Source organism: Nothoprocta perdicaria, unplaced genomic scaffold, assembly GCF_003342845.1.
Source record: "Nothoprocta perdicaria isolate Ctin4 unplaced genomic scaffold, notPer1 scaffold_2, whole genome shotgun sequence".
Lineage (NCBI taxonomy): Eukaryota > Metazoa > Chordata > Aves > Tinamiformes > Tinamidae > Nothoprocta > Nothoprocta perdicaria.
Window position 1 is genome coordinate 6166275 of NW_020455204.1, and position 23047 is coordinate 6189321.

Here is a 23047-nt window from a genome sequence, read left to right on the forward strand (position 1 = left end):
TTTTCTAATTCTGTGATTTAATAGACTCTTTTTGCTCTTGTGTTTCTGTTTGCCTCTAAGGGAGCCTAAAGATTTAATATCCAATTTCTCTCAACTGCCATCAGAATGCAAATGTGATGCCAGATGAATATACTTTCAAGAATACTTAACCTATCGGGCRTGTAAAGCCTAGTAATTATCCATTGTTTGCCTGCTCTCTTATATAATTGTTTTCAGTAATAGGTATGTACCGCACACTGGAAAATCCTAGTGTGTGCCAGTGACACACACACGCATCTTCTTGTACTATCACAATGGGGTTGTGCAAAAAATGCCAAGTATTCAGCCATTTTTTGGTACCCTGGGAATACTGACTAGGATATGCTACTTTAAATACATGGCTGTTAATAACCAAATATTAGCATTTTTCTGCCTGTGACCCAATCCATATATAGCAGTGATGGCATTTTAAAAGCTTGCGGCTGTGAAAATATCGAAAGAGGGGATGAGACAGCTCTCCCTGGTTGATGTGGAAAGGATACRACCATCTGTTTCTGACCTTTGCACACCTCTGAGCTTGTACACACACAAAAAAAAACATGTTAGGCAAGAAATATAGTTCAGCAGAGTTGATTAATGTCAGTTTTGATAACTATGATAAAAGGGGAAAAGAAACAAGAGAAGAGCAACAAATAGGCAATGTAGAAAAGAGCCATCTGGTTCCCTAACTGCACCAGTCAGGAGTGCTGATGTTACAGCTGTTTAGAGCAATTAACTCCAGAGGCTTGAACTGGAGATGGGAATAAATACAGCATAGTATATATTTTCATAAAGAGTGACACTAAAGTGTCACTATTTTTGGCATATGTTTTTTCCTCCGTGGCTGAAATATTTAAGTAGAGTTCTATTGCAAACTTGTGAGATGCTGATGTCAACTGTATTYTCCCAGAGTGGGTTTTTGATAATGAATTTCTTCCTTTGTGGTTCCAAGAGGATTAGGGTTGAGAAAAAGCAGACTTTAGAGATGCTGTCAAAGACTTCTACTTGAGCTCTTCCACAAACAATGTGGGTGTCAGGCTGACCCACTGCACAAGTCTTCCTGGGATGAGGATTAGGGCTAGGCAAGCATGGCTCTTGCCCTGGACACAGCTTATGACAAGTTGGTGCTAAGACAGCAGTGATACTACTTTCAGTACTCGTTTCCTCACCTTGAGGATATAGGCATAAGTGGAGTAGGAAAAGAGGTTATAATTTGAACTTGGACTAGAGTGTCTGATTGAGCCCATAAGCATCAATCTGTTAAGGCTCTTAAAAGTTAGATGAAGAAATGCTTGGGGATTTTTTTGACTGAGCATCCTAAACTTGAAAATGAGTTTCAATGTGTATTTAAAACTCCATGTTTTTTAGATTGCACTAAATCTGTAATCAGTCACAAGTCAATTCCTATTAGAATACTCTTATTTATGACTGACCAGCACACCCTCGTCTGTCAGCACTTCAGTCTTACAATCTGCTTCTAAATAAAATCATAACTTAGCCATATGCTTGACAGAATTATGTAGCAGCTTTAGAGTAGTGTGTTTATTTTTCACTCTGCCATAAACATCAGTCCCTGCTCAGTTTGCGAGTCTGTTCTTTATTACTGTTGTAAACTCAGCTGGGCYGTTCATATCCCGTGGGTATTGAGGGAGCAGCTATTTAGATTCACATTCTTCCAGCTACAGAGTCTAGGAGGCAGCACTCAAAATCCTTAAGAGATGCTGTACATTTCTTGACAATGATTATAGTTTAAAGGTTTGGGACTTGCCGAAGACTGTTCCACTAACCTTATACAATGCTCTTTTTTTTCCCCTCTTCTTTTATTGGCAATCAATATTTCATAGGATGAAACAGAAACAAGGTGTTGGATTCCCCTTGGCTGAGCCAGTGCCCAGAGGACTGGGTACAGTGATCCAGCACAACGCTCCTGGGATACAATGATTTAATCTTTGAAGAATATGTTATCAGCTGATTGGGGGAATTAAAACCTGGCCAGCTGCCATACTAACCTCAGCAAGCAACCACTAAATCTTTGTAGCTCATAGGGAAGGGTTGGCATGAAGTCAAAATGTAGATACAAACAGTGAGAGAGAACATTTAATGTATATATTCAAAGCCCAGTAAAAGGAGTTTTATTTCAGATACTTGTCTAGATTGCTATGCATTTTGAAGCTGATAACTCAAGGTATTAAGCCACAAGAACCGATTGTCTCAAACCTTATACAGTTATGGGAAGAGAAAAATGATGTTGCACCAAGGCAGAAAATGAGACCTCATTYTGTTCCAGTCACTTAAGCAGGCTTTGCAAATGCAAGTCATCACAGCAGAGCRCAGCTGGGCTCTGAAAGGGAAGGATGACATGGGGCTGGCACCTGAATGCATTTCTGTTCAGATTGCAGGTAGATGGTGGCACTGCTTCTTTCTTTTTTAGTTTGATTCATGGGTGATATTTAGAGTGTTTTCTAGCACCTAAGTGATTTTGGTAGGCTCAGTCCTGTTGATGGCTAATGGTGCTGTGCTTCCATGGCATTTAAATACTCTTAATGTTGAATTATTGAAAAGATAAATCTGAGTGCAGTTTGATTACTTGGGAGTGATCATCTGTGTAGACACTTTTTGGGACATMAGATATCCTTGGCACCCAAAAGACTTCAGTTTGTGACACTTGAAATGAGTCTTGCTTAGATATTATAGTCTGTTGTTAATAAAAAGTCTCAAGCAGCACTCAGAACTGTTTTCTCTAGTGACAGGGTATTTAAAAGTAGGTTTATAACTGGAAAGACAAATTGAGTATAGTGATAATCCTTTTAGAATACTAACTGTATATTCATAATATATGTAATGCCATCTATTTTACTCCCCTGCGTATACTGAGTGCCTCCTTTTTCTTCTATGTAAATTATGTACTACCTGGCTCTAAAACAATTATTCTATCTTTAATAAGCAATATTAGTAACTACAAGGCAAAGTCGTAGAAAGGTCTGGCAATGGTGCAAGAAATATTGGGCGATGGYATTAGAGAAGTTCGTTGTCTCAAGGGTGCGAGCAAGAACATTGCCATTGATTGCCTGGGCCTCAAAACAACCTGTGCTTCTGCTCCACGACTGCCAGGAATACTTTCTTGGAAGGGGAAATTGCAGAAATGACAAGGACAAATTGGTGCATTTAACAGGCGAGGGTAGAAAAAGCAGCTGGGCAAAAGCAAATCAAAGTTCAGAATTTTTATTTAAATGAATGAATTTGAGAAGATGTTAGTACCTGTGGAAAACTGCTATAGCTAGTTCCACTCAGGGTTTCAAAATTGAATAGGCCCTCCTGTTTCCAAGGGAAACTTAGAAGTTCAATTATGCTAATCTTTGATTTTTTTGTAAAGATATATTAATCTTCTTCAGAAGCTTTGTGGATGACTCAAATTAGTGGTGAAAATGGAGCAAGTATGGCTTATTTCGAGCCATAATTTGGATGCTGCAAGTGTTCCCAACCTCAAATAAATCACATATTTTTAGCTACCTGTCTAGGAATCTAAAAATGTGAAACTGGCTTAAATAATTTATTGTGCAGAATGGGAACAAATATGTATATTACATCTTTGATTTCCAAACGTGTCTTGCTGAGCAAAGTCGTGCAATATAACACAGCTTTGAGTCAGTTAATTTTAAATTCTTAGGTCATTTTCTTTCCATCTCCCTTGTCTGGTCAAGTCATTCAAAACTAAAACTTTCCTATCACACATGGAATAAAGAGGTCTGCTATTCAACAATGTTGAGAGATTAATGAATATTTGAGGAAGGGAAGTTACTGGATGGTTATTTTCATTATTTAAATGCTGTAAATGACATTTAAAAAAAAGGTTTCTCTTTGACTTTGAAAGAGATGTGTATGTATTTTGGAAAAATGATCAAAAACCGCTTTAGATTGGACTTCCTKTGAAATGTCGTTTTACTATGAATTTCTATTTTGTCTAATGTTCCATTACCAATCTCTTAGTTTTACTCAGTAACAGTCTTTCCTGCAACACGAGTATTGACAGCATTTGGTCTCTATTGGCTATTTTATTTGGCTTCAGATGACAGTGTTATGGCACTGATCAGTCCATGCGTAAGCAAATATGATAATGTTTCTGCTACCCAGTATAACAGTGACCTGGTTTCCAGATTTCAGCCCAGCTTCTAAGCACACACTGACCTTGCCCTGTGGTTCTTCAAGAACAAACTTAATGAACATTTGACATCAAATATTTCATTCCAATTGTGCATACCACAGCTATTGTCTGCCTTCTAGTACAAATAGGATTTGCTAAGGGAATTGCTTATATTTGACTCTCCACTGCAATTCTTTCTTTAGAGTGGAGTTTTTTTGGCCAGGTGGGGTGGAAGTTAATGAGTGTAGCATCCCTCCCTGTTGCACTGCGTGTGTACGTACAGTGATAGCTCTGTCAGAAATGCAGCCTCCCAGAGGCAAGGTCTTCAAATCAGCCTTCAGAAGAGCCTGTCAGATAAAACAGTTCCTGGTTTTTGTTTTGYATGTTTTTGTTTTTTAAAATATGTACCATTTTAGTCACTCCCCTCTAGCAGTAATTCTGTGGCTTCCAGGTAGATAATACAGAAGAGAAGAAAGTTCTTTATTTAGCAAAACCTTTGGCTGGTTCTATTGCCCCTTGTGCCCTTAGTTTTCTGCCTGCAKTGGAAAATACTACTGCTCTTCATGGGGAATTTTGCTCTTCCTGAAATTTTGTCCATCTGACCTCTGGAGCCTGTTGTGACTCTCATGTAGGCGCTYGCAAGAGCGGAACAAGGAGGTTCCCAGTATGGAGTGCGAGCTCCACAGCTGCATGAACCCAGGGAAGARCCTCTGCATCCCTGTGGGTTGATGGTGACCAGAAAATGGCACATGCAGTGACCTGGGGGTCTATGCTGTCTTTCTCCAAGCCATTCCCATGGCATCAAGCAGGTCCTGTCAATCTGGACAATGGTGGCGGACAAAGCAATTCCTACTGCACAATAGGAGGTTTTTGTCATTGAGATATAGCTGAATTACAAGCTTTGCCATGAATTTTATACAATCCTAATAGGCTGTAATCCTTATAATGCAACAGGTTTGTGACTGAGATTGCTGAAATATTTACCCTTGGCATCTTTTTTAATATACTTTGTTTTCCATCTCGTGCAAAAAAAAAGGTGTCAAAAGAAAAGGTGAGATTCTTCGTCAATCTCTTATCAGCGAACAGCACTCCAGTCAACAAGAACATTTTTTTATTTTATTTTTAAAATAATAACAGATATCCCTCCCTTTCCCTATCTCCTGACCAAGAAAGACTGCAGTCACAGAGAAGAGACTGACACTTTTTCATTTTACTAAAGTCTGKACCGTGACTTCTCTGTCTCCCCAGCCCTGCATTGACCTTGTGTGAATCCCTGTAGTCACCTCGGAGTCCCCCCTCCCCGGGCTCTTTCTATACTCCGAACTCCAGCACACTGCTAAGGAATAGATTTAAATACTTAAAAATCAGCTGTCACTCCCTTCTCCCTGACCCCTTGGCATCCACGGTTATTTTCATGGCTCGCTTGTGCTTTTGGCTTGCAGCGCGTGTGTCATGTCAGCATCGGTTTTCTCACAGTAGGACCCACGGTGGCAGGGGCCGTTGTTTAATTAGTGTCTCTACAAACTGCCTCGAGTCGCCTGGCCATAAAGGCAGTTGAATAAAGCGATATGCAGTAGAGTGTGACGCATACAGAGCTACCTTTATTGTGCACTTAAAATAGGTCTTCAAGGGAAGAACTTTGAATAAAGAATCTGTGTGCAAAATGGCTCATGAACTGCAGATATCAATGCAGTCGAATTGATTTTTTTTTGGATCAAATTCTTTATTGTCATGTGTATCAATTCATCCTTTGCCTCTCTGCTGTTTGGGAGTGCAATGGTGTGATTTTCAAAGTGACAGCACTCTATGCACGTTTTGTGCAGAAGGATTCCAACTGCAGTGGAAATACGTTCTTTGGGAAGTAGAGGTCTGCCCCGTCCATTGAAATTGTTAAAAATAATTGCATAAACTTTAAAAGGTGGATGGTGTCTGGGATGCGAGTTTATCGTGTAATAATGACCCTGAGATACCTTGGTCTCAAAGACCTTCCATGGGTGGTACTTTCCTTCCTTGTCCTGTCATCCTCTGTGTGACTATTATCCTTTTAAATCTCTCAAAGATTAGGACCATAGTTATCTCAGCTCTGTTTTTTTTTTTAAAAAAAAGCTAAATAGGTATCCTTTTTAGATTGGTATTTTGATAACTGGGTTAAAATTCACAACATTTACTATTTATTCTGCTAACCTCAATTCACTTTGGTGTTCCAGTGTGTCGCAGAGCCTAGACTAGGGCTCATGCAGAGACTTTCAAGGGAGCGGATAGGGCTGAATATCCCCAAGCACTTTCTAGTAAGACGAATCTTTAGCATTTAGCCATCCCATCCCTTGTGGTGCTGGCTTTGTTGCCTGCCACAACAGCTCTTGCCTCTCAACACGTTTCCTCCTACCACCTTGCAGGCAGGAGCATGTACCTACTTTCTGAAACAACTACCTGGTGGTCAGGTCTGACTGGAGAGTTTTAATTAGTGACAGCAGAATGAGGGTGTTAACGGCCTTGGATGATTACTGCTGGGCTTTGGCTGTAGAAGTTTGGGGGTTTTATTAAAAAATAAAAAAGGAAACTAGAGCCTTTAGTAAGGAGAAATGCTGTTACTTGTCCCCCTTTTTTTCACAGTATTCCTGTCACTTAAATTTGGCCGCTACTTTGTGGACACTGTGGGGCTCCAATGGGTTTGAGCGTCACACCAAATGCATTAGAGTGATGGTGTGCTGTGACGAAGGGGAACCTAACTCCTCCTCATCTTTATGAAACACAAATGCCCAAAGAGAATAAAGCAGGCTATGGGAATGCATGAAATTTAAGGCTGGGAGAGGAGTGATTATTAGTTTTTTAGGATTTGTGTGTGGAGGGAATACCAGTTGCCTTTGTGTTCCTGCAGAATAGCTCCATCTTAGAAAATGGTGGAAAATGAGCTTTTATATAACTTCAAGTTATCTCTATTTCTGCTTGCCCAGATCAGCCAAGTCCTCATGTATGACTGTTCTAATACTAAAATCATAACTAAAGCACGCTCTGACATGCACTGGAGTTAACTGCTACAGCTGGATGCCAACAATGTTGTATGTACCCTACATAAAGGACACAGAATAATTTTGGCCAGTGTCATTATCGTATTAATTGAACTCCATTCTGCATCAGTGGCTTCACTGAGCCATTAGGCTTTGCCTGCAGCAGAACTCCTTGCTATTATTTAGAAAATGTGGCTTTGATAGTCACTCGTGCAGATGTCAGAGGTGGTTAAGTCAGAGATGTATAGTCTTCAACCTAAGATTTTATGCATATAGCAGAAATCTCTAGAGGAATTGCTTTGTGAATATCCATTTTACAGCATTCACAACTCTTTGGAACAAGTAGGCTTTTTCTCCATTGAAGAGTCTGAACCCTTTACTTCTATACAGAGTTTGCATTTTCTTTACTGGAAACCTGATTCTGTAAACCTTTAAGTAGTGTCACCGGGAATCAGCAAAATTGCTCCCTTGGGAGAAAATACTTCCATGAAAAAGGGTTTGCAGGCTCAGGATTTTTGGAGCAAAGACAGTTATATGTTGTTTTTCTGTCTCTGATGCTATTTGCTGAACATCTGACATACATGTCCTTGAATGAAGGACAAACAGCACATGCAGATCCATGGGCCTTTTTTAAAATCCTGGCACAAGTTAATGTAATGGTCCAGCCTGCTGGAAACAGCTCCTGTGTTACCTCCTGGAGGGGCAGTCTCTTTATGGGCAATAGATGAGAAAATTCATCTATAAGGAAGCTAAAGTATTTSCAGTTTCCACGATGTCCAGAAAATGATTTTTTCTGCAGCTATGAGAAGTTGCTAGGGAACAGAGCTAACTCATTTTCCCTGATCAGGCTTCGTTAGCATTGTTGAAGTAATCTTCTCATTCGCTGCTCATTGATACTGCTTTTTCCTTCCTCCTGAAGCTGCGATTTGGGATTAGGGGACAACCATCCTGCTTATGAAGTTTGAAATAAACTTTCTAATAAAGAATAGGTTTGATGACCCTTTGGAGCATGCACCAAGTCCTTCACCAAGACTCAGTGAGTTGCAGGACATCAGAGCACTGTGCCCTATCAGAGTGCACCATGGCCATAGGAATATTGGGCTTGCAAAGCTTTGGGATGCTGCTGAGTCCCCCCAGAAGGATGTCAGGGGGTCTTTAGCTATAAGCACCATCCACATATATGATGTTATTTTCATTGCAAGTTACAGTTTAGTCTCAGCCTTAGTCTTGTGTTTTGTGTACTCTTTCACTGAACGCCAGGCAGGTAGGTGAGCGGTTCCTGACGAGTTTGCTTGATAATTTTGCTGAATAAGTCAAAATTCTTGTAGTTTTAATCTCTAGTGGAATCTTTCCATCTGTGTCTTGATGAAAGTCTCTCCGTATAGGATACTATACAGAGTTGTATATTAAAAATTTATATAATGTTGTATATTAAAAAATTATATAATGTACAATGCATATGAGTACCTACATGTATAATGTGCTATGCATAATATATATACTATAGTGTCCTCCTACTTCTTTGATATTTTCCCACCTTTGAAACGGGTCGAATGGCATTTCATATTCCCTATGCAGAATCAACCAAAATTAACTGTTTTTCCTATCCTACATGATTTAAAAATTTGTCGGTAGCTGCAGGATGCTGCCTGAACTGCCTGGTGCTGTCAGAAATCCTGCTAATGCCTGGAAAAGAAATGAGGGGGTTTGATGCTGTGTATGTGAAAGGAGGGAAATGTGTTTTTTTCTTTTTTTCTTTTTAACAAGTAGTTTAGAAAGGTGTACTTCAGCATCTGCAATGTATTTTTGCATTTATTTTCTAAACACCAGTTGGAAACAGTCCTTTGGTCTCCCAACTACATTAGATCAGCAAGCAGCTCTATTTATCTTTGTCTTTCATTTCTATAAAAAAAAACCTTCCTTCACACCTCTGAATACATAAATATTTTGGTTAGTATTGCTGCTCATTATTGCCCAATTATCCGTTCCTGTAGGAAAAAGTGCCATGCAGCAGGGAAAGGTGACAGCAAGTCTGTTATAGCCCTGGATATGCCAGGTATTTTCGAGCAGACAGAGACTGTGTCTTCCTTCCTTACCTTCAACTGTAACTATCAACCTAAGACAGTAATGCTCCATCATTACACTCATAATTCGTAATATATATCTGTGTACTGGTGAGAATAGAGGCTTGTCCCTTAACAAAATAATGCCTCCTTAGGACATCTCTAATGGGAACACTGTCAGCAGCAGTAGTCCTGACTTATCTATCTTGTTCCGGGGATGTTGCCTGCCAGGAGCCTCTAATCCTGTAAAGCCACCCTGGGGCACAACACGGCTGCTCTCCTCTTCCTCGCTGCTTTGCCACCCATTCGACACCCTGAGCTCTTCACGAGATGAAGCCTGGCCAGGGGTGCAGCTGCTGCAGAGGTGAAGTGTATACAAGAAACCTGTTCTTGATTTTTCTGTCACCTTTGGGATCCATGGTGGGATCCCATGGTGGGCTTTGCTGGGATCCCCACAGAGGTGCGGTGCTACCCACTGGTTGGGTTTGCTTTCTGAGCTTGCATTTGGCACTTTGCCTCGAATCGTTTTGTGTCCAATCTTTCCTCTTAATTCTCCACAGACTGGTTCTTTTTACCTCTTGTAAAACTTAGTTTTCATAAGAATTTTCTTTTTTAAACTGTAACAATGTCTAAATATCTAGATGTGTAATGCATGTACACATACGTAATGCATATGTGCACATGCACGATAGTCTGCACACACACAAACTCCAAGCACAATTCTGTCAAGTCCAAGAGATTCATACTCCAAAGAGGTTAGTATTTAACTCATGATATGGACAATCCAGATTTTGAAACCTAAATTGATCTTGTGCCTTTTTTACTAATTATAATTTTTATAAATTCACCTGAGTCCTTAAGGATTCATTTTTCTCTCTTTCTCCCCGCCCTCTCTCTCTCTCTCTGTCTTTGCAATATCTCCATTTGAATTATGGTGGCTTAGTGTCTGGGTGGAATGTTTTTTCCTGCAGAAATGTTAATTAGATAGAGCCCATGTTATGCTTTGGAAAAGCTGCATTGCAAACCCATAGATAAACAGATTGATTTAATTTTAATCTGCTTTCATGGTGATGCATAATGATAACTGATTTCTGTCTCACAGGGCTGAAAACCACAGACCTTAATAAGAGCTTGTGGGTATATTATACAGCTTTAAATAGCTTATGTTGTGCTAGACCGCTCTCCATAAATTATTCTAACTCCATCGGTATCTCAGGGACTCCCGATTCTCTTCTGCTGTGGATTTTCAATCAGTGAAACTATTAGTGTAATCTGAAGAAATGTGGAGGCATCTACTCTGAAATAACTGACGACGCTGGTTTGTACTCCGGTATATCYCATGAGGGGAAAAGCTTTCTCAAAGTTAGATTCACAGGATAGCTGGGGCTAGTAGGGACCTCTGGAGATCACCTGGCCCAGCGGCGTTAGCTAGAGCAAGTTGTCCAGAGCCATGTCCACTTGGGTGTTGTATATTCCCAAAGATGGAGCTTCTTCAACTTCTCTGGGCAGCTTCTCAGTTTGCTGTCATAGCTCTTCATGGAAGAAGACTAAAAATAGTGTCTTTTTCCATTCACATTTTGCTTGTCATTGATTTTGAAGACTAGTTGCAGTGAGATGTTAACGTGGTTAGCGATGTTTTGTGCTGGCAGTTGTACCAGCAAGCGCCTCCCAAACCCATTGCTGCTGCTGTTGCACAAAGGTGGAGTCAGTTTATAAAGCTAAATATTGCTTTGGTTCCTCTCTGTTGCAGGGTTAAGATTAGGCCCTGAACAGTAAAAAGTACTTAAAGACAAACAGAAATAGAAACCCTTCAAGCTATTTCTGATGTGCTTTGGGGAGATCTGATGGCAAAGGCAAATTCAGAGCATGCTGAAGAATGGCAGCGTCTGCTGGGTGCCCAGAAGCTCTCAAAAATCTGCCTTTCTGTGCACAATTTATCTGCCACCTCTTATCAGCACTGGTAACATGATAACCAGGGGCAGCACCCGTGTTAATAGCCTCCCATTTCTCCTTTTTGCTTTCATGGTGCAAGCTCGCGCAGCAGAAGAAGCATGAAAAATTCCTACGTGTTTTGCCTAGAGCCCTCACAGTAATAGAAAACCAGGATCAATGTCACGGATTTAGAATATCTTTATTTAGTGCTGTTTGGGGGGTTAGAGCCTCTGTTTATTTAGAGCAGAGGGATGCGTGACCCTGGCATCCTGCACCAGAACGCTGGTGGGAGCAAGACTTGAAGAGGGAATCCCACGTGGGACAGCATTTCTACAGCTCCTGAGCCACCCTTGTCCTTGATCTCTTCATGCATACCTTGGAGGGAGAATTTGTGCCTCCTTTCCCTCTTTTTCCCCCTTTTTCCCTGTGGTGTTTCAAGCCCAGCACTTGGTTGATGTCGTACCGCGGCACTTAGCAGCACATGGGCTGTAATGCTGTTATTTTTCACCAGCCAGCTGTTCCACTTTATACCACACTTAAGTAACAATTTCACAGCCATTACCAGCCTGCAGTAATGACAGGGGCTGAAAGCTGAGCGCTAACTGGTTGTAAACTACAAAAACTGGAGAGACGCTAAAACAGACACTTTGATAAATGAAAAAGGACATCGCCTGCATTTTAATTGGTGGAGTCGCAGCCTCTTTTATCACTCGAGTAAACATGGTGCCGAGTGGGTCAGGGGATGGAACTGGGAATCCCTGTTTTTGTGCATTTAGGATTTGTATTTGTTTGGTTTCCAGTGTGATGTGTTGATTCTGGCGGTTCCTTCTATGTCTCTTATTTTTTTCCCCTTCCCTGCCTTTGTAGCCCATCAGCATGGACAGTTTTTCAGGGTTGAGCTCTCCCAAATTTTGCTTTGTCACAGGGGGTTTATGGAGGGAGAGCTGCTTGCAAGTCTTKGGGCAGCACATTGGAGTGAAGCCAATTGGATCAAGCAGCTATGGAAAAGTTTAGTTAAAGAAGCAGGAATTGATCCCTGATTGCTGTTGTCATCCTTTTATTTAAGCATCTTCAAATCTTAATCTGCTGACAAATAATAAACCCTCCGCTGCTATTAACCCTGTTTCATCCTGGCTGTTCCTGGATGATTGCCAAGCCCTGGTAAATGGGGTGACTATAGGATCCCCAACAGGATTCCCAACATCAGCAAGAGCAGCATCCAGACAGCCCAAGAACCTGCTCTGCCTGGCGTGGTGGAGTTGAAGCTTTTGTACTAATTATAAAAGTATACTTAAGTGACTCTTCTCTGAAAAGTTGCTAACCTCTAGTTCTGCAGAAAACAGCAATCTTGTTCTGCTTTTATTTTCAGTAAAATTAGAGGTTTGAGGTTTTAATAGATGACTAAATTAGATCTTACCGAAAACTGCTGTGGGRAATTCTGATCCTTAGACTGCAATTACCCTAAGGAGAATATGCATGAGTTTAYATTTGTTTTGAAACATTAGAAATCAGTGCTAGATGACAGTTTCACTGGGTAATATGAATGTCACAGATAAACTCATCTTTCTGCTTTTGTGTCCATTTTGTTGCTTTGTAGCATCAGSCTGGCAATTAACAGAATCCATATAGAAAATAAAAGGCTTTTATCAGTATTGTCTCTGTATCTGTATATTGATTTTTGTTCTGCCTATATTGTTTTTTTTTAAATGGAAGTGAGAAATTTCTGTTGTTTTTGGTGAGTGGCTGTTGACTTAGCAGAACTGAGGACTTGGGCTGCGTTCTTGGGTATGGTGCAGCTGTTGCACAAGGGTCAGCAGTGCAAGGCAGAATATGGTGTGCTCTTACACTGCCTTTTTCTTTAACTCCTCCCAACTTTACTAATAAAATGCATCAAATTTGTCAAGTGTTTTATGATTTTACATACTGGTTGTAATGTGCCCCCAACTTTGAATCACAGGAAAGCATCTGTTTTGATGGGAGACTTAAATTGTTTATCCACAACTTCCAGATGTCTCACARCTGGAGTGGTCTTGCTGTGGGTGCCCCAAGGAGACCCTGGGAGCTGGACATACATGTCCAGGAACATAAATTTGCTGCTCCAGAATATGGAAGTTGTCCTTCAAGACAATGAGTTTCATAAGGAGGTTGATTCTGGAGTTTATGTTTTCCTGACATTAGCATCTCKGCGTGGTAGCAGCTGTTTATACACAAAAAAAAAAAACTCTCAGAATTGAGAACTTGCCATAACACTGAATAAATTTTGTGTATGAGGCTTTAAGCAAAAGTAATTAAGCTGCCATTTTCTGACAGCTCATATATGAGATTGTTTGACCACAGAGGGTTATCTTTGTTTTTGTAAACATATTTGGAAATCAAAAGTCAACAACACTACACACTCCTAATGCAGTAAGTTGATCGATATAACCTAATTATGGAATAATTCACCAATGTCTTGAGATGAATGTTGAAACACAGTTGCAGAGAGAAGGCTAGAAGGTAGGGAATATAGCTTTTGGAAGACTAGGCACATGCGAAGTATTTTGGGGATAGGAGCCTATAGAGCAGCTCTACCAACAGCGCTGAAAAGAAATGACGTGTTATGGACTCGGTGAAATTTGAAGCAAAGTTATGAAATGTTCTCACTTTGAGTAACTGAGAGTCAATGTAGGCTTTGTATATCCCAAGACTTGGGAAAGTTTTTTGATTCCTGACTCAGATACAAATCACAGCAAATACTTAATTTTGGAACAAGTAGCACTCATGATTTTGAGACTGGAAGGACAATAGTTGAGGGGTGACACTAGAACAATCCTACCCAGCACTTTAGACAGGATTAAGTTGTATTTACTGTTTAGTTCAGTAAGGTTTTTATCTTCATGACATTTCATTAAAATATGAAATTCATGATTAATTCTCAATCTTTTCCTTGTAATACTGTGAAATGCTAATGAATGGTAGCACTTTCTGTGGGTCAATGAGAAGATAAYGAAGAAATAAGTAACAAAATAAACTGATGCTTTGTGTCTTATTGGTCAAATGTCATCTTGTTCCCCTTAGAGCAAAGGTGAAGAAAGGATTGAATGTTTTCAGCGTACGAGCCAGCAGCCCATACTTATGGGACATCAGAGAGACCCTGGGTTACACYGGGAAATATGCACCAGCTGTTATTGTTTGCCAGAGGAAATCTGTTACCTCAGAAAACAGGTAGGTCATTTCCAGCAGTCTGTCTTTTACAAACTGAGAGTGAGTTTTCTTTTTCACTCATTTTGTCATTATTTTAATTAATTTTATTAGTGTCTAAGTATGCCTGCGAGTAGTAGTAATGTATTGGTAACTCTTACTTTGCTAACCACCTGTGCTTTAAATAAAATTATTATTCAATCTTCATACTCAAGGGAAGTGAAAACTAACAGGAAATATTGCTGTCACAGAATATTCAGAAGAACATGTTTCATATCTTTGAATTTAATTCTGACTAGTTAAATCTCTTCAAATTATTTGCTGGGAGGCATTAAAACAGGCTTTTGCTAGTTATGGGGAGAGGAGTTGATCTTAAGCTTTCCAGAGGAAGCTAAAATATATTCCTATATGAAATCCACATTTCTGCTAGTGAATTTTATATGAATATTTAATCTGCAGTGGAAAATAGGTCTTCCCACGTACATTCCCATTGTGYCGTCTCTTACATTGAATATAGACTCTCCTGAGCAACTCTCACCTGGCAGTTGGCTGTTCCTTTTCTCATCACTTTCATGACTACATTTTTATATTTCTTTGCTGCTTCTGGTCCACCCTTTCTGGAAGTATATGGTAGGTATATGTTTATAAGGATCTGACAGGTTGTGTATATGAATACTCTGTGGTATCATAGTTAGAAAACTCATCTTATTACAGAGAATCTCTAAWTTTGCTGTTATTTCCTTGTTAAATTTTGCAGAATTTTACAGGCTTGGGAAATTTCCTATATAATTTAGAGTTTTTATATAAAAATTCTGTGAACTTCGTAATTGGGAAACTTCATGTCTTTGGGAGGATGAAGAGAAAGGGAAGAGCTTCCCTTTAGAATCATTGCATAAATCCTTTTCTCCTTATTAAAACTAAGTTTCTGCACAATTTCCTTGATACAGAATCCTGACTATACTGTGTCATCTAACCTGTGTGTTGTGTAATACCTGACTGATTTTACTGGTTAAAGTAGCAATGCATCTATATGTCTAAGGTCATAGCTGGCTACTTTCTACAAGAACCTATTGGGTGGATTCTTTAAAATTCCAGTTCAAAGCTCTCTGAAGACAGTGAGAGTATTTCCACAGTTTGCAATGGGCTTTGGGCCAGAATCAATGGTTACTTCAACACGCAGGTTTCTGTCATGCTTGACTTTGTTGGGTCTGTGTGGTGAACTTACCTGCTTTTGCCTCCTGATTTGGGGAAATCATAAYTCAACATCCTGGATAAACTGACGCTTCGCAACTTCTTTCATTTCACTATTCATCACTCAGCGTCTGGCTTTCAAAATGACCCTTTTTTCAAAAAAGTGTGATGTCGCCTTTCATGCAGTGGTAGTTGTTGCTGTATGCTCTCTTAGGCTGTCTCTAAATATGACTTTAGTTTGATTAAAAAAACACAAGTTGAGATATATTTTCACTTTTACTGAAAAGAAAATCCAGAGAAGGCATTCTTAACTTTTGTTTTGACTTATTCCATCTGAGTTTCCTCAGTTGAGACTTGGTGTTTATATCACTTTTGAAAACTCCTTGTTCATTATTTGTAAAGAAAAATAAAAAATTTGCAATCTATTATTCAGCATTTTTTTCTGATTAAATTTAGTCACCTATACTTCGATATTCATTTTAAGTAGTAAGGTCAAGCATTTTGTGGAATGAGTGTGCTCAGTATTTCGGGAGGAGGAGGAAATAATTTTCCTTTATCTARCTGTCACTAAATGTGCACAATGAAGAACAGTTAAATATTGATGCCTCTTAGCAAGTTGTTTGCCTTTATAGTTCATTTAGAAATTCTACAAACTCTATTTGCATATTGTTTAATTACTCTTAAAAACAGAGATCTGATCACATGAATGCAAAGGTGGCAATGTTAATTAACTAGAAATTGAGRGGTTTTGTGTTTTGGATAGTTTTACATGGATCAGGAAGTAGTGTTAATAAAGCTAACTTACTGTGACAGGTGTAATTTCATGGATTAAGGAGGCACTTGTGCAAGTGACAAACTTAACCAGGATGCCTGCACACTTCTTTATCTAACTTTGAAATATATCACTCATTTTATTTGGAGAGGTTTTGGCACTGAAAGCTTATCATAACAGGATTAACATATAAATATTATCACAGCCAGCAGGGTGTTTAAGAAKGAATATTAACAGCAAATATTATGAGTCTGTACGAGAATGACTAATTAAACCCATCTGTCAAACAGGATTTGAAGTTCTCAGTGCCTGCCTTTTTACAGGCTTGTGACCATGTTCCAGATTAATGAGGAMTAATTATGGAGTTCTCCCTAGTTCTTCTAATTTCATTCTTGGACAATWATAATTTTGCAACGCTCTTAATTCCTGACCCATAAGATTATTAGATGGGTTTAATACTTGTAGTATCTGTACAGATCTTCTGTTCTCTGAGAATCATTTATCTTCTGTCCCTCTCTTTCCATGTAGACCGCAAATCAACAAGGAAATTGTGCGCTGAGAATTAATCAGTTGCTCAGAATTGTGACTTGGGAAACATTTAAACACTTGTTGAACCAGGGAACCCCAAWATCTACAGTTTTCTTAATTCCTCACATGAGGATGCAAGTAGAATGGCAAAGTGAGATAAAAGATTATATTTCAAAACAGCTTTACTGGGTTAGTGTTGTTTCTTGGTGTARCTGAAGTCTAGCATCTCTGCTGTGCTAGCTGCCATGGATAAGAAGGCAAATGTCCAAATGTGGAAGATGAAGATTCCTTTCTGTCTTCCTGTATTTCTTGTATGATTGGAAGATGACCAGGTTTGGATGAATTTGAAAAATACGAAGGTGGATAAAGATGCAAATTTATTGAGTTTTCCAAGCTAGTCTCTTAGTCAAATTGTTAATGACTTGAGGAGTTAGGCATCTAGAGAAACTGTCAAGGACCCCATTTTCTCATTTTTAAAATGTGATTGATAGCACTTTCATATAGCAAGAGCTGTCACAGAGATATTGAGTGAGCTTCATTGATATGATGCTAATAAGGACCATACTAGTATTATTGTCTTAAAATATTTTATTCATCTTTAGATTTTGGTGTGTGTGTGTATATATATATGTATAATGAATATTTAGGTGAAAATATTGATGCAGTAAGAGGCAGTGGCAGTGCTTGGGCTGTATTGATTATTTTTTCCTACTTGTCTCATGATGCTGTGTCCCGGTACTCTTTTTCTGTTAATACTTCAATGATACAAGAAATTAATTCAGTATTAGATTAAAAAAAAAAAAGAAATGTACGGTAACATTGTCTTCTGTTTTTCTACACAATACTTTCTTTTTATTATGTTTCTTCTGTTATCTTTAGTGTCCTGTATTTCTTGCTTTCTAATCTAGTATAGGATCTCACATTAAGTTATTTAACATCTAGTCTTTGTGTTGTAACAGCAGTGAGCTATTGCCTTGTKCTCTTACTTGTTGCATCTGCCAGTACATTTGATAGACTCTCAAGAGTTATAATCCTAAAGTGCAGTAAGGCTGTTGTTCATTTGAGATAAAAAAAAAAAAAAAAAAAAAGCCTACAGATTTGTCATAAATAATAGCTTAATGGCCACAATAATTATATTATACATCTTGCTGATGTTCATCAAAATGCTTCATAAGTGTGGTTTTATGCTTTAGACCAATACTGTTGTTTTTTCTTTGCTATTCATGTATTCACATGGCTTTATCAACAAGAGATGTATTATGGTGGGAGAGATAAAACTCTATACTCAGTGGAATTACAAAACAGATACTTGCTGAAGCAAAAATAATTCCCAGTACAGTTTGTCCCTTCATAGTGTGAATCATATAGGCTCCAGTTTGTCATCATGAAAGTGAAGCAAGAAAAAGATTTTAGAAATCATACGTGCTTTCAAACAATGTATTTGAGTGTGATATTAAAAAGGTTGGACAAGCAGTGTTGCAGAGGGTTGATTTARGCTGTATGGTTTGTGTGTTTTTATGATGATGGAAGAGATTATTTTCTTTCCTCAAAAGATAAAGCCGTATTTGAATTCTAGCTGCCTGCAAGAGGCTTATAATTATAATAAAAAAAAAATGTTTTCTTTATATTCTTTTATTCAGAGTGGAAAAGAGAGTGTGGGGAGTCTTTTTTCTTTTACGTAGTTTTGAATGACTTTCCAAAAGTAACAATCAAACCCCAAAAACTGGTTCCATCAATGCAGCCCCAGTGAAGGCTGCATAAAGGATGCTAATTTGATTCTGAAATACCAGAGTTTAACACAATTTACACACCCTAATTATCTGGGGGAGGACCAGTTGTGAACACATTAGCTCTGGCTTGCTTGGGCTTTCCTTTTACCTTCCTGTGCTACTGGAAACCTCTAGGCTTATGTATTGTGGTGATGTAAAAGTACTGAACATCTCAGCAGTCATGTTCACATTCCACTATTTGAAAGCGATTAGTTTCAAAATTTCTATTTCTCATCTAGACCTTATTTTTAATACTTAAATGTGTCCTTTGAGAGAAAGCCCTTTCAGATGTCAAGGCAAAATAGATTGATGCTCATATAACAAGCCTCAGTGCATTATTGTTTTGCATGCTGACCCACTTTTTCCATTTTTAATGAAAACTATTTTATTTACCAAGAAATCCAGACTTTTTTCTTGAAATCATCTTACCRAATGCTGATATGGTAGAAAAAAGTTGCCATCTTGCAGCAAATCAAAAGAAAACATGAAATATTAACTAACAACTATTAGATAAAGACATGATTAGGAGAGAGTTTTTCACCCATTTTTTGAAAAAGATTTATTCATTCAAAAACAAATAGATTGCAGGAAAGCACTTCAAAGGCATGTAGATGGTCTCCTGGCATCTCAGAGGTGGGCTCGGTCTTTGTACCTCTGACATTTAGATGAAGGAAATACCATAGGGTAATTCAGCTGTCATTATGAAGAAGATTCCTTTTAATCTCAGCTGAACCTTAGGATCCTCCTTAGAAGGGAAGGATATTCCTGCCTTCTCTTGTTTTTATGAGCACAGCGTTTATTGGTAATGAGGAAAAGTGGCAATTAGCATCGAATTGCTGACACCGTCTCTTGAAGTAGTGTGAAAAAATAGAATAAAGTTCTCCCACTYGGGGAGTATCCTTTTGAAATCCTAATGTACAATTATGCAAAATTCACTCTCTCCAAAGCATTTGCAACTGGTAACCGAGCTCTGTCACTGCTATGTGTGTGTGGAAAGCAGTTCCACACCGCTGGCATGGGGCTTGTGGATGACTTCACAGTTCATAACAGCAGGACCGCACAGTTAGGAAAGCAAAAGAGATTCTCAGTAGTGCTTGTACCTTCTTATATCACTATGATATCCCTCCATCAGCTGTAGGATCTCTTGGATAGAATAGGAGAAAGTTAGACCCTTTCAAAGGGCACCTGAGCAGCACAGGACTCCTACAAGGGCTTTCCAAGTATACTATATAWTAGAAAGAACAAGAATACTTCAGGAAGTTTTAGGACACAGAGTTTACCCCAGTACAGCTGTTTTTGTTTTCTGACTCTCCCGACTCTTCTGTCCACCACAGTGTGTCCACATCTGCATATTCAAAAAGGCAGAGAAGAAATTCTGCATTCTATATAATGTCACAATAGAAGACATCCTGAGAAATTATATATATTTATTTTTAAATTGAACTGGGCTATTTTGATGTTTCTCCTATGTTAGCATCAGGCTAACCTTTCCCCACTCGTTTCAGCTTTGACCTGAGGGTAGAGCTTCGAACAGAGGAAATTTTCTTCTATTCAGGAGGAGTGCTTGAAATGAGAGAATTTAATTTCCTGTTCTATCTTAGCTGAAAAAGAGAAAATCATAGACAGGGATTTTTATCACCTCTGTATTTTTGGATTAAATATTATTTTTTTAATATGCAAGAGTAATCATGGAAAGGATCCAAAAAGTACTGTGGATGTGTATTTCCTAATAATATCGTAATTAAATATATAAGAGATTCCATATTCCCTTGTTCATGAGGTCAGTAAGAATTTGAGAAGAGGTGCAAATCTTCCTTGTCAATTACTGTGATAGCTCAAAAAACGGAGACCATTTAAATGAATCTGCAAAGTCCTGTGTGAGGGCTCTGATGATCCTGGTGATCATGTAACTAAAGATGTTGTTATAATGCATACAGAGGAGGAGGCAGTTTGTTATTGGCACTTCAAGAAGTTCTCCAGATGCATCAAGTTGTTTGCGTTGGTAATGAGGATTATTTTCTTTGACATATGTCTTCTATAAAATAAGATTCCACAGCACGGTGATCACAATGACTTTGCTGCAATGCCAGTGTTGTCTAGAGGGACTCTTCTAAAGGTTTTGTAATTGTTCAGATTAAATGATTTGTCTCTGTAAAAGCCACAGATACAATGAATCAAATAATGATTCATTATGAGTTCCTGACATTGCAGACCTGGGAATAAAACAACTGGAGAGAAAGACTCCAACCACACATCTTTTGCTGGCCAAGACTAGTGACACATAGACRCTTTACCTCTCAGTCCTCTCTTGTGTGTCCCTCTTGGGATGATATGAAGGTGCACACAGATATTTCTGCCACCTCCCTTGCAGAGGAGATCTCCTTTTTATGTGATCTTTAAGTACTTAAAGACATTTACAACAGTGTGGATACATTCATGCATATTTAGTGTCTTTATTTTTACCCAGTTTTATCTAGTGTAACAAACATTTTAAATCCGAAAAAGAAGGATTTCCCATAAGAACCTTAAGGGTTCATCATCACCAYGCTTGCTCTGTGTTTATGGTACTTATCACTGTAGTCCATAAACCTTTAAAAGCCCCAGGGCTCATAATAATAATTCTAGTGGGACAGGAACACTTAGCTACCTATTAAAAAAGAGACAGCAAGTAAGCCATCTTCTATCTATGAAAAATGTATTATTAAATGCAAAAATGTGTCATGTGAAAGTATCTTTAATAGTGCTGTTGATTTTCTTTTCCTTGGAGGAGTAATTCCAATTAGTGAGTTAGAAAGGTGGAAGACTTTAAAAATGTGAGCTGAAATTAAAAATATGCCTACTGCTCTTGAGGAATGGGATTCCCATTTTTTGTTACTTCTGTCACAGGCTTTGTGACTTTTTCAGTGATCAAAAGATTAAAAGAATTATGTAACGCAGTCTAGCATCTATATATTGTAAGACTAATCCTAAGTAAATTCTAACTGTGGGTACAAGGATGAAGTTCACTAGGTATTTGAATTACTTTGTGACTTCATCTCTTAATGTATTGCTTTACTGATGATATGCACAAGCTAGGATTATAATGCTCAAGATGTACATGTTGTTTATATGAACTGTTGATGCAGATATTCCTTATCTAATCCATTTCTTCACCTTGGTTACTTCCCAGCCTTTAGTTCACCTCCATGAGATAAGACAGGGCTGCTGGTCCAGCTTGATGAAGGCACAGCTTGGATAAGGGATGAATTTTAAAGATGCTCTAATGCTGAACATGACCGTTGAGTCCARCCTACGCACACACACGTGTGCATAAATATATGTATGTAAAAATGAGCCACAGGACGGAAAACCATGAGGTGTGAGATTCAACAGGCAGAGCTGTTGTGGTGATGGCTGGATATTTTKGGTTACCCGAACGGAGTGCAGGGTGTGAGTCATTCCTCCCGCCATGTGCTGTTCTGCAGCAACAAGCAGCATTTCCACCTCTACACCACACTGCTGTCTTCTACAAATGTGTTCCAGCCCAAGGAAGAAATATTTGAAATACGCATTTTTAATGTTTTATAGAGCCCACTTTCAATTTGCTCTTTTTCTGTAGTGTCTGAGTCTTTTAAATTGAAATCTATCCTTGTGCAATTCTAGAATGGCATGTTTTGTGTATGATATTTTTCCTTAAAATTGAGGATAGGAACAATTAGAAAATGTGTTACATATAAGTTAGACAAAGGTACATTTTACAGGAGTCGGGAAACAAAGTATATATTCCATATCATATAATGGAGCTTGTTGTTTCCACAACAAGGATCCACATAAAGGATTGTTGATCCTTTGGCAAGATTCAGAAATGTTTAGGGTTAAGTTTTCCTTCGGTATGCAACTATCCTGAGAACTCTAGACTTATTTTGCCAGAAGCATTAATATTATTTTAGATCAGATCCGTTCCTAATTTGTGCCACTGACAGCTGCTGGGTCTGCGATCCAGGACCAACCCAGACTGCTCATGGCTCAGGTGCAACCTACCTATGGATGTAGCTATGGGATAAAAAGCACTGCACTCCTTAATTTCTGCACCAATAGCCAACAGATGAAGAAATGAATTGGTTCTGCTGTCTCCGTGCTCAAAATTCATTGTCAGGGTGATGGCTGGTGGATTGATTGCACTTTTGTGAATGTGTTTGTGTTACTCTTAGTTTCAGGGGTTTAATTTAAATGGGGAAGCAGCTGATTGGATGACCACAGTTTCTAGCCCTTCTTACCATAAAATTATACCTGGCATATTGAAGAAAGTCCTGCCTGGCTTTACACATTTTTTTCTGAATTATCTGTAGAATACCTTTGATGTTGACAAGATGCTATCTTTAAAAAAAAAAAAAAAAAAAAAAAAAATCTTTATCCACTGGGAGCTTTCCTAAAGCCTAGTTTTGTGAACTTTGGCATGGGGACCA

The 23047-nt window shown here is 38.7% G+C and overlaps 1 protein-coding gene across 1 annotated transcript in view; it reads left to right on the plus strand.

The window, feature by feature from the left end:
• The window catches only part of TMEM132D (transmembrane protein 132D), a 198439-nt gene that overhangs the window by 63678 nt on the left and 111714 nt on the right, over window positions 1–23047 (plus strand). The window contains exon 3 of the mRNA XM_026037716.1: window positions 14220–14366. Coding sequence (XP_025893501.1) covers window positions 14220–14366 — 147 coding nt within the window. The remainder of the gene's footprint in view (window positions 1–14219; window positions 14367–23047) is intronic.